General features: G+C 41.2%; 1 protein-coding gene across 1 annotated transcript; it reads right to left on the reverse strand.

Moving 5' to 3' along the window:
- Positions 1–292: 292 nt before the first annotated feature.
- Positions 293–8,115, reverse strand: LOC309548126 (uncharacterized protein; the record flags this gene model as incomplete). The annotated part of the gene is made up of 2 exons (XM_082248091.1): positions 293–987; positions 8,085–8,115. 2 exons carry the CDS (start codon positions 8,113–8,115, stop codon positions 293–295), a joined length of 726 nt encoding a protein of 241 aa, XP_082104217.1.
- Positions 8,116–13,393: the final 5,278 nt, after the last annotated feature.

Here is a 13,393-nt window from a genome sequence, read left to right on the forward strand (position 1 = left end):
ACTAGCAGGGAGTGATCCCAATAGTCTATAGTGCATTTATATATTACATCTCTTTGAATTAAAACAATATTAAATATTGTGCAAATGGTGCTGACAAAATATAAAATGTGCATAATAAAACCATAGATATATCCATATACCACAGCTGCAATGTATATAACACAACTAAAATATATAAAGAGGTTAAAATCCATATTATAAAACCTCTAAAATATCTACCAGCATATGATCATAAAATCAGTAAAAGGTCATAAACCAGTATAAAATGGAGAATAAATTTCTAAGAGACCAACTAAGAATTACTGATAAAGCAGTTAAGATCAATTTCAATATTCATTCCAATTGGGCAGAGAGATTGTGTCAAATATATCCATTTTGTCTCACATTTCGACAACTCCCTCACCCAATTGGCACCCCTCCAGGATGGGGATACCCGTTCAACACCCCAAAATTGTAAACCACTTGGGTCACAATTGTGGTGTTCCCTAAAGTGCGTAGATACACTGTGTTCACGCTTTCCTTTGATAATATTCGTGATGTGCTCACCAACCCTCACACATAAATTGCGTTTTGTGCGCCCAATGTAAAGCAATCCACATGGGCACATTAACGCATACACCACATGTGTAATTTCGCAGGTGATCAAATGTTTGATATTGAATTCCTTCCTGATGGCATGAACGGTGAAAGAAGTGCGTTTTCTCAAGTTGGATTTTGTAAACGCACATGCCTTGCACCTACCACAGGTATGGAATCCCCTGCGTCCCGGAAAAAATAATAACATAGTGGGTGGGTCCAAAATCTTTTTGACGACCCTATCCCCAAAGTTAGGAGCCTTTCTATAAATAAAAGATGGAGTATCCGGGAGCACTGGTCCCAGCGCTCTATCCAATTTCAGAACGTGCCAATGTTGTTTAGAAATGGCCTCCGCTCTTTTAAAATCTTCTGAAAAATCTGATAAAAACTCCACTCCTTGGTATCTGTAACCTGTCGTTGATTAGTACTTTCCAGACAAGACGCTCTCAGGACCTCCAAGATCTTATTGATTTCTGAGATAACAGCTGAACGTCCTTCTCTCTCAGCGGGGAGCGATCGCTGGTGCCCAGCGGCAATCGCGGCCGTCGGCCCCATGCATCGGCATTCCCACTGCCTAGTGGGGGCAGGAGTGCGCTGCCGGCAGCGCGCACTCGCCCCCTTAGCACCACGCGTGTGCCAGACGTAGAGCTACATAGATTCGTCTTAAGTTCACGGATAGGGGTTACCTTAAAACAGATTGTTTAAGATCATTTTTTAAAGCCAAAGATCCATCAATCAGTACATTTACTTCCAAAAAAGAAAAAAAAGACAAAAATATTATGGTACGATTGCTAGGCACCTACTCAATCTGGTGAAGTTTCTAACATCTTACATATATATTGGTTGTTTCTCCTGGACAATAAAGATTTGAGAGACTACTCCATCTGTCACCTATTGGCAAGCAAAGAATTTAGGAGATTTGCTGGTGCAGTCATTTTGAACAGGATCGAGGGGCAAGCAATGCCAACATGGCTGCCACAGCAACCGAATGGCTCCTTTCATTGTGATCATTGTAAAGTGTGCCCTTTTTGTTTCCACAGTTAAGAAATTCATAAACCCCAAAAATCAATAAATAAATACAGATAGTCTTTTTACAACTGTAGTTCCAGTGGGCTTATATACTTTAAGAAAGAAGTTCCCCTTGGGGTGGGACTTTATAGGCACAAGTAATAATTTGTAACTTCAAAAAAAGCATTAAGCAAAATATTAAATTTATTGAAAAAATACATATACAAAAAATTGTTAAAAGCATATGGCAAGCTATATACAATTCATGAGGTCATGTGGCAAAAAAGATACCGCTGTAATGAAGGTAAGTGCCCGACGCGTTTCAGAGACACAAGTCAGAATTCCTTCTTCAGGGACAACCTTTAGATAGCGGTCTGCAAGTGATCAATCACATAGTAATTAATCATTGATATATGTCAAAAGTGAATGCACATATACAAAATACTACTTGTCACATTTATATTACAAAAACAGTTCAAACAAAGTGTATATCTATAATGATGTAATAATAAAACACTTACAGAATCTGCCGAATGACACTTTAAAGTGTATGCCTGCCAGTAATATTAAAAGCAAGTAGCTGGATTGCTCTCATCACTGCATTGGGGTGCCTTATTGGGGAAGGCGAATGATTTAGAAATAAAGACACATCATGTAAGCACGTTCCAATTGTGTATGCCCGTCAGCTGAAAGCTGAATGGGGACAGCTGAAACCCAAGAAAATGGGAGATCTGCCAGGTGAGGAGAGAGAAATGATTACCAGAAAAGTTGTGTCTATAATTGCTCTGATAGCACAAGAAAAGGGGGTAATAATCATTGCGCTGCTTAAATGTAACCCGTGTCTGCCAAAAGTGCTGCATAGGCTCATAAGAATTCATGTAAAAAGTTTAACTATTTGATAAAACAAAAATGTAAAGAAAAATAAATAAAATGGATGGTTTCAGTCCTATTTGCCTCACTTAGGCAGTTTATGATACAGGGAACTGGCAAGTGTACTGACAATAAGACACTGATCCTATAATGCAGATCCATTAGACAATCACAACGCTAGTTAGGGACTCAGGTAGCGTGTGAAAAATAAAATTGGTTAGGCAAATGCAGCACTGATAACAGACAGATCACATCATATACAGCCCTAATGTAGTGGTAAATTATAAATTTGGTTACCTTAGTAGTAGCGTAGGCTATTTTGGAACCGTGCATCTGTAAGGTTCTGGCACTCTCAGTGCCTCCTATCACATCATTTCCGGGTGCTTTCCATCTACCTAGATAGATGAAGCACATATAGGTGCGCATACACCTTTAAGACTGATGCTGTCATCACTGAGCGCCGGACTGGATGGCTATTTAGATCGCCGGCTCTCACTCACATGTGTTCGTTCAAACTGCTTTGTGCCTTGATGCTAACCTGTCTTGAAGCTCTCATGCTTGCAAGCATATCTCGCTGTCGGAACCACGCTGCGCTGATCCCTGTATCCCGCTACCGGATCATCCGCTCTTGCCGGACCTCTCCTCTGCTACATTGCTATTAGTGATAAGTACCCCACAGGGGAAACCTCTATAACCTTTTATACTAAAGCTTACACTATCTAGCTCTGCATACTAAGGACTATTACTACATCTGCATTATCTAAGATTGCTAGCTCTTGAGCCTACTACCACCTGTTCTTGCACTGGGTTGATCTCTCTTGTATGTCCACCTGCTACTCTGTCATCTGCTACCATACATGATTGCTAAACCTATCTGCATCCCATCTGCTACTATCTTACTTTCAAGAACATTTCCTTTCAAGTGTCTGTCACCTACCATCTCTACCCAACCTGTCTCTTCAGCCTATCATCACTGTGTTACTATATACATAAGTCACTCTAGGAAACATCTTATTGAGTGTGTGTATTTACTTGCTGAATTGAGATCCTCCACACATGATGAGTCATTGAGAGTTGGGAATGGTGTCTCAGCGTTTCTCTTACATGACTACTGAAGTGGAATATTTCTGCAGCTGAAAATCCACATCATACATAAAACGCAGGAGCGTTACAGATTGAACGAACCAGATAAAATGGATTCAGCAGAAATGACCACTCAGGTGACACAGTTAAAACAACAAGTAACTGCGTTCATACACGCACTTACTGTATTAAAAGAAGACAATCAGGCTCTGACGCAGCAGGTGACCAGACTGACACAGCCTACTGCTGCTCAACCCCCAGAACCTCTTGTCCTTCTACCAGACAGGTTTGATGGTTCCCGTTCCTCTTTTCTTTTTTTTCGTATGGATTGTGAGCTCCTGTTTATCCTTAAGCCTAGGACCTATCATAATGACTTTATTAAAGTGCATGCTGCCATTAATTTGCTTTCTGGCAAAATGAAAACGTGGGCATACGAGAAACTGCAAGAAAAAAGTCCGATCCTAGACAATTGGGAATCATTTGCAATTGCGATGCACTCCCAGTGTCTCCCCTCCCAAAAATCTACTCCTAAACCTGCTCCAGGTAACCGCAGACCCCGGCTACCTAGGGAAAAAAGGAAACCAAATGAATATGGTGATCCTGCCTGGTCATGGTCCAAGCCTGCCTTAAACAGTCAGCCTTGTCACTCTGACACATCTCATTTGAACCCTGATCCTACAGAGATGGATGAGGAGCCTATGGAGATTGGTGCCGTACATGCTAAGTTGTCCTTACAAAAAAAAAAAGATCACAGGAGAATCTGTGGCCTTTGTTTTTATTGTGGAGAAGGGGGACATTTCATTACATCCTGCCCAACCAGACCCCATAGGCCTAAGGCTCTCCCAATGGAGGCCAGGCGAGTCCGAACGGTCTTCCCTGAAAAACAGCCTGGAAATTACCAAGGCTGTTGCCAGCCCTGTCCCCGTCCTATATCAAAAAAGGACACCCAGAAATTGACAAATATTGGAATAGGTATTCCTTCAACTCCAGTGAACTCGATACCACGTTCTAAAAAACCTCCTGTACCACCTCCTGAGGATACTCCTATTTTGGCAAACACACTTATAGCTCCCAATGAAAACATTGAGATTCTTGCACCTGACTGCGTACGCGCTTCTAATGGCACGGTGGTATGTAGGAAGGATCTGAGGATGTTTGAAGAAGCATTGGTTGCTAGGACTACTAGGATTACTTCGGATGGTTATGCGTCCGATTCTAGTGAGGGGTTCATGTAGCAGACACCCTAACAACAAGTCCTATCCGATTCTCAGATCGGTTACCAACCTGATCCGATTCTCATATCGGCAACAAGTGATCCGATTCTCACATCGGTTACCAACCTGATCCAATTCTCGTATCGGCAACAAGTGATCCGATTCTCGCATCGGTTACCAACCTGATCCAATTCTCACATCGGTTACCAACCTGATCCGATTTTCATATCGGCAACAAGTGATCCGATTCTCAGATCGGTTACCAACCTGATCCGATTCTCATATCGGCAACAAGTGATCCGATTCTCAGATCGGTTACCAACCTGATCCGATTCTCATATCGGCAACAAGTGATCCGATTCTCACATCGGTTACCAACCTGATCCGATTCTCGTATCGGCAACAAGTCCTATCCGATTCTCATATCGGTTACCAACCTGATCCGATTCTCATATCGGCAACAAGTGATCCGATTCTCAGATCGGTTACCAACCTGATCCGATTCTCATATCGGCAACAAGTGATCCGATTCTCACATCGGTTACCAACCTGATCCGATTCTCATATCGGCAACAAGTGATCCGATTCTCACATCGGTTACCAACCTGATCCGATTCTCAGATCGGTTACCAACCTGATCCGATTCTCATATCGGCAAACATTTCTTTATTTTTTTTTTCCGATTTTCACATCGGCAACCAGTCTTATCCGATTCTCGTATCGGCAACCAGTCTTATCCGATTCTCGTATCGGCAACCAGTATTTTCCGATTCTTATATCGACAACCAGCCTTAGAGGCCTTCCGGAGCCGGCCTTACGGGGGGGTGTACTGTAAGGTTCTGGCACTCTCAGTGCATCCTATCACATCATTTCCGGGTGCTTTCCATCTACCTAGATAGATGAAGCACATATAGGTGCGCATACACCTTTAAGACTGATGCTGTCATCACTGAGCGCCGGACTGGATGGCTATTTAGATCGCCGGCTCTCACTCACATGTCTTCGTTCAAACTGCTTTGTGCCTTGATGCTAACCTGTCTTGAAGCTCTCATGCTTGCAAGCATATCTCGCTGTCGGAACCACGCTGCGCTGATCCCTGTATCCCGCTACCGGATCATCCGCTCTTGCCGGACCTCTCCTCTGCTACATTGCTATTAGTGATAAGTACCCCACAGGGGAAACCTCTATAACCTTTTATACTAAAGCTTACACTATCTAGCTCTGCATACTAAGGACTATTACTACATCTGCATTATGTAAGATTGCTAGCTCTTGAGCCTACTACCCCCTGTTCTTGCACTGGGTGGATCTCTCTTGTATGTCCACCTGCTACTCTGTCATCTGCTACCATACATGATTGCTAAACCTATCTGCATCCCATCTGCTACTATCTTACTTTCAAGAACATTTCCTTTCACGTGTCTGTCACCTACCATCTCTACCCAACCTGTCTCTTCAGCCTATCATCACTGTGTTACTATATACATAAGTCACTCTAGGAAACATCTTATTGAGTGTGTGTATTTACTTGCTGAATTGAGATCCTCCACACATGATGAGTCATTGAGAGTTGGGAATGGTGTCTCAGCGTTTCTCTTACATGACTACTAAAGTGGAATATTTCTGCAGCTGAAAATCCACATCATACATAAAACGCAGGAGCGTTACAGCATCAAACATCCACCTTCAGGCAAGTGAGCAATACATCTCACTGCTCGAAGGGGAGCTGTTTATGTTGGGTGGATGATTGGCTCAGTTGGAATCAGCTGGGTATACTTACTCTCATTGCACCTAGTCGGCAGTCTCCTGATGGGTTCCCTGGTGCGCAGCCGCCGGACACGCGCTCCACCGGCACAGTCACATCCGCCGGCGTGATACGCAAGCGGAAGTGAGTGAGCGAAGCCAGAGGATCTCAAGGAGAGCCAGTGGTGTTCGCTCAAAAGGCGGACATCCCGTAGGGTGTCCGCCTACCGTGCCGGGCATGTCACCAAAGGCGTAATACACAGTTGGGGGGCAAATAATTGCTTCGATATTATTATAGATGGCATCTCAACGATGTTGCTATAAAAAATGATGATGATGATTTGAAATTGATTTGATGAGGACTGTTAGACTGTAATAAAAAATCCCCTATAGAGGCCATGATCCCAAATTGAGGGAGGAGAGCAAAACAGTTAGATGTCATGTAGATCAAACAAAACATCCCCTCAGATATATACTAGGGTAATTGGTAACCCTGAAACAATAACAGAAAAAGATTGTAACAATTCATTGCCCTGTGTAGCAATAAGTGAAGGAGAAATAGAAAGAGCAGAAATGAGTAGAGGAATGACAGAGAGAGGTTATTCTTCCATACCTCCTGATGTAAACCCTTCTAAAAAGGGTTTAAAAGAAATCATTTCATTCAACCCTGGAGGATCTGTAGCCTTCAAGGTATAGATCCACCGTAGTTCCATCTGTTCCTCCAGGGTTGAATGAAATGATTTCTTTTAAACCCTTTTTAGAAGGGTTTACATCAGGAGGTATGGAAGAATAACCTCTCTCTGTCATATGATATGTCTAGTGAGTCCCTAACTAGCGTTGTGATTGTCTAATGGATCTGCATTATAGGATCAATGTCTTATTGTCAGTACACTTGCCAGTTCCCTGTATCATAAACTGCCTAAGTGAGGCAACTAGGACTGAAACCATCCATTTTATTTATTTTTCTTTACATTTTTCTATACATTTTTGTTTTATCAAATAGTTAAACTTTTTACATGAATTCTTATGAGCCTATGCAGCACTTTTGGCAGACACGGGTTACATTTAAGCAGCGCAATGATTATTACCCCCTTTTCTTGTGCTATCAGAGCAATTATAGACACAACTTTTCTGGTAATCATTTCTCTCTCCTCACCTGGCAGATCTCCCATTTTCTTGGGTTTCAGCTGTCCCCATTCAGCTTTCGGCTGACGGGCATACACAATTGGAACGTGCTTACATGATGTGTCTTTATTTCTAAATCATTCGCCTTCCCCAATAAGGCACCCCAATGCAGTGATGAGAGCAATCCAGCTACTTGCTTTTAATATTACTGGCAGGCATACACTTTAAAGTGTCATTCGGCAGATTCTGTAAGTGTTTTATTATTACATCATTATAGATATACACTTTGTTTGAACTGTTTTTGTAATATAAATGTGACAAGTAGTATTTTGTATATGTGCATTCACTTTTGACATATATCAATGATTAATTACTATGTGATTGATCACTTGCAGACCGCTATCTAAAGGTTTCCCCTGAAGAAGGAATTCTGACTTGTGTCTCTGAAACGCGTCGGGCACTTACCTTCATTACAGCGGTATCTTTTTTGCCACATGACCTCATGAATTGTATATAGCTTGCCATATGCTTTTAACAATTTTTTGTATATGTATTTTTTCAATAAATTTAATATTTTGTTTAATGCTTTTTTGAAGTTACAAATTATTACTTGTGCCTATAAAGTCCCACCCCAAGGGGAACTTCTTTCTTAAAGTCTTCAATTACGGGATGTGGCACACTTTGGAGTGATCTCACATGAGCACACTATATGCACAGTGGGCTTATATATGTTGCCAGTTGTCCTTGCCTACTATACTATTTTGGGAAAACTATTATTAGATAACTAAAGCGACGTGCCCTGGAACATGTAAATTATATACCTTTGAAGAAGGATAAACCAGTAGCAAGGCAGTTCTGGGGTAAACATAGGGGTAAATCCAACGGTCTAAATATTTAGGTTGTGCAGGACATTAAATTGGGACAGGGAAAGGACGATTTGGACAGAAAGCTGCTGAGAGCTGAAGCTAGATGGATTCTTAGATTGTGATCTAGGGCCCCTCCAGGCCTTAATGAAGGTTTTACAATAAACTAAAAAAGACCAAGAATTTGGAGTATAAAAAACTTTCATAGTTTGTTATAAAATTTTAAAAACAGTAACAGTAATTTTTTTTCCTTCACTGATGGGCACAGAATTGGTACCACTGTTGGGACTGCACTGATAATCAGGACACAGATAATCAGTGCCCTGATTATCAATGTAGATATCCCTTTTACACAAGCTGGTTATCGGCTCTATTCTGCTGCTGATAACCGGCTTCGGTTTACATTCGTGATCAGCTGTGATTGGAGACAGCTGATCATGTAAAGAACCGCTGATTGGCTCTTTACCTCAATCTGTAATCAGCAGTGTCCAGAGGACTGCCCACAAACACAGGATGCTGTCATAGTTACATATAGTTACATAGTAAGGTTGAAAAAAGACACAAGTCCATCTGGCTCAACCAATAAAAAAAAAAAAAAAAACAGTAATGAAAACCCAACCATACAATCCCATATACACAATCCTATACCTGCAGTTGATCCAGAGGAAGGTGAAAAAAACCCAGCAAAGCATGATCCAAATTGCTGCATCAGGGGAAAGAAATTCCTTCCTGATCCCCCAAGAGGCAATCGGATATTCCCTGGATCAACTTTACCTATAAATATTAGTACCCACTTATATTAAGTCCACCCTGGAAAGAATCCAGGCAAAAGGGAAAGCAATCTAGTGAGCTAGCCAGAACCACCTCTGGAGGGAGTCTATTCCACATTTTCACAGCTCTTACGGTGAAGAAACCTTTCCGTATTTGGAGACAAAATCGGTTTTCCTCTCGACGTAAAGAGTGCCCCCTTGTCCTCTGTGATGATCTTAAAGTGAACAACTCAACACCAAGTTTACTAAATGGACCCCTTATGTATTTATACATGTTGATCCTATCCCCCCTTAATCTCCTCTTCTCAAGAGAGAATAAATTCAGTTCCTCTAATCTTTTCTCATAGCTGAGCTCCTCATGGGCATGGGCCTCTTATCAGTTTGGTTGCCCTTCTCTGCACTTTCTCCAGTTCCCTGATATCCTTGGTGCCTAAAACGGAACTGCATATTCCAGATGAGGTCTTACTAATGATTTTTACAGGGGCAAAATGATATCTCTCTCTGGAGTCCATGCCTCTGTTAATACAAGAAAGGACTTGGCTTGCTTTGGAGACTGCAGCTTGGCATTGTATGCTATTATTAAGCATATGATCTACCAAACACCCAGATCCTTCTCCGCTATGCTATGGACTCCTCCAGTTCTACTCCGCCTAGTATGTATGATGCATGCATATTCTTAGCCCCCAAGTGCATAACTTTACATTTATCAACATTAAACCTCATTTGCCACATAGTTGCCCTATGAAACAGTGCATTGAGGTCAGCTTGTAAGTTGGAGAGATCCTGTAAATAAGTTATTCCACTGCACAGCTTGGTGTCAACTGCAAAGACTGAAATTGTACTTTTAATCCCAGGCCCTGTATCATTTATAAGGATATTAAAAAGTAAGGGTCCCAACACTGAATCTTGGGGTACACCACTAATAACCTTAGACCATTCAAAGTAAGAATCATTAACCACTACTCTCTGAATTCTTTCTTTTAGCCAATTTTCTATCCATTTGCAAACTGATCTTTCCAAGCCTGTAGACTTTAACTTACACATTAGCCGTGTGTGGGGAACTGTGTCAAACGCTTTTGCTAAATCCAAGTATACTACGTCCACAGCCACCCCTCTGTCCAAGGTTTTACTTACCTCCTCATAAAAAGATATCCAGTTTGTTTGACAACTTCTGTCTTTCATGAATCCATGCTGTCTGTTGCTTAAAATGTTTTTTTCCAGCAAGAACTCATCTATGTGGTCTTTTATTAAACTCTCCAGTATGTTCCGGGCTATAGAAGTTAAACTAACAGGGCTATAGTTATTTGGCAAAGAATTTGATCCCTTTTTAAATATAGGCACCACATTGGCCCTACGCCAATGCAGTGGTACTATTCCAGTCCTTAACGAGTCCCTAAAAATTAGAAACCAAGGCTTTGAAATGACAGCGCTCAATTATTTTCGGATGCGTGGGTGGATGCCATCTGATCCGGGCACTTTATCTAGCCTTAATCTGTCTAAATATTTCTGGACCATATCACTTTTGAGCCATTGTAGATCATTTGGGGCTGTGTCAATACCATCCTCATTATGGTCATGAGCTCCCCCCATGCTCCTTTGTATACACAGAGCTGAAGAAAGTATTTAATACATTTGCCTTCTCTTTGTCCCCAGTCACCCACTCTTGATTATTTTGTAAAGGGCCTACATGCTCAGACCTAACCTTTTTACTATTAATATATTTAAAGAATTTTTTTGGGGTTTGTCCTACTATCTTTGCAATCTGTCCTTCATTTTGAATTTTTGCGTCCTTGATTTCCTTTTTAAATATTCTGTTATATTTTTTGTAACAATTAAACAATGATAGTATTTTTATATTTTTTAAAAGCTCTTTTCTTTTTATGTATAGCTTTTTTAACTTTGGTCGTGAGCCACATAGGTTTTATTCTTAGCCTTTTAAACTTATTGCCCATGGGACGATACTTTGCAGTGAGTTTGCATAAAGTAGTTTTGAAAATTTCCCATTTTTTTTTCTGTGCTCATCGATGCCAATATTACCCCCCAATCTAAATCCCGAAGAGCAGCCCTCATCATTGGAAAATTTGCTCTCTTAAAGTTAAGTGTGCTTGTATTAACTGTATGCGTTTTTTGCTTACTGCTAACATTAAATTAAATCGTGTTATGGTTACTGCTTTTCAGATGTTCTTTTATATGAACATTATTAATAAGCTCTGCATGGCTTGAGATTACCAGGTCCAACAGATCATCATTTCTAGTGGGGGCCTCAATAAACTGCACCATAAAATTGTCTTGTAATAGGTTTATACATTTTTGCCCCTTAACTGTTCCAGTAGTGCCATTACCCCTGTCTATGTCTGGGTAGTTAAAATCCCCCTTATTAACACTGTCCCAGCCCTTGCAGCCCTTTCTATCCGTGCCAGGAGCTAAGTCTCCACCTCCTCATTAATACTGGGAGGTCTATAACAAACTCCAATGATAATCTTTGTATTACGCACACGCATGTACATTTCAACCCATACTGCTTCAGACTCAGCACACTCTCCATCAACTAGGTCCTCTTTCACACTCACTTGGAGATCACTTATCAGATAGAGACAGACATCACCACCCCTCAGTTTTACCCTGTCTTTCCGAAAGAGAGCATAGCCAGGAATATTAATAGCCCAGTCATGTGAAGAATGAAGCCATTATTCAGCAATACCAATTAAATCATAGTTCTCCTCGTACACCAGAGCTTCCAACTCACCTATTTTGCTTGGCAGACTTCTGGCATTGGTGAACAAACACTTTAATTCATTGTCACATTTTGCACACTTATTTTGCATATTTTTAATTTTGGTGCAAATAGTACCATTTCCAATGGTTGTTTGTAACATGGGAACCTTTTATCCTCTGCCATATCTCTCCCCCATCTTTCCCCATTCCACCCACCAATAGGGGCTGACTCCTGTCTGACCCATAATCATATGTTGGTGTCCCAGAACTAGCCGGCTGCGCTGTACCCATCATTCGGCTATAGCACAGTCAGCAAGTGGTTAAAGAAGAACTCTACTTTTGTTGAGGAAAAAAAAAACAATCCCCTATGGGTGATTGATGTACATCATTTTAAACTTTGTTGCAGATTCCTGCCTGTTCCACTGTTTTTTGGATATGGATTCTGAACAGGAGTGACTAATTAATTTTAATCAGTTGCAGTGCCTGCATCTCTTAACTAGTTGCTGACCACACGCCGCCTATTTACTGCGGCAGTGTGGCTCTCCCAGGCAAACCGACTCGTCAGCGGGGGAAGCCGATGCATGGGTCAGGCAGCTCCGATTACCGCCTTACACCCGCGATCGCTCCCTGCTGAGAGAGAATGATGGGCAGCTGTTGTAAACACCGCTGACCATTGTTCTCCTTGGAATGATCACAGAGCCCCTGTGATCCTTCTATATAGGATCACAGGTTCTATGGTCATTCCACAAGCCACGCCCCCTCACAGTTATAAACTAGGTACACATTTAACCCCTTGATCACCCACACTGTTAACCCCTTCCCTGCCAGTGTCATTATTACAGTAACCGTGCATATTTTTTAGCACTGATTACTGTAGTAATGTAACTGGTCCCCCCAAAAGTGTAAAAAATGTCAGGGGTCCGATCTGTCCGCCGCAATGTCGCAGTCTCACAGAAAATTGCAGATCGCCGCCATTACTAGTAAAAAAAAAAAACAAAATTGACATAAATCTTTCCCATAGTTAGTAGACGCGATAACTTTTGCGCAAACCAATAAAATACACTTATTGTGATTTTTGTTGACCAAAAATATGTAGCAGAAAACAAATTGGCCTAAAATGTTAATTTGATTTTTACATTTTTTTTTTTGGGAATGTTATATAGCAGAATGTGAAAAATATTATTTTTTTTCAGAATTGTCGCTGTTTTTTTGGTTATAGCGCAAAAAATAAAAATTGCACAGGTGATCAAATACCACCAAAAGAAAGCTCTATTTGTTGGAAAAAAAAAGGACACTAATTTTATTTCGGTATAGCTTGGCATGACCGCGCAATTGTCCGTTAAATAACGCAGTACCGAATCGCAAAATATGGCCTGGTCATTGAAGGGGCAAATCCTTCCAATCCAGAAGTGGTTAACCTTGGTTC

The sequence above is a fragment of the Pelophylax lessonae genome (genome assembly GCF_965119305.1).
Source record: "Pelophylax lessonae genome assembly, chromosome: 2".
NCBI classification, from domain to species: domain Eukaryota; kingdom Metazoa; phylum Chordata; class Amphibia; order Anura; family Ranidae; genus Pelophylax; species Pelophylax lessonae.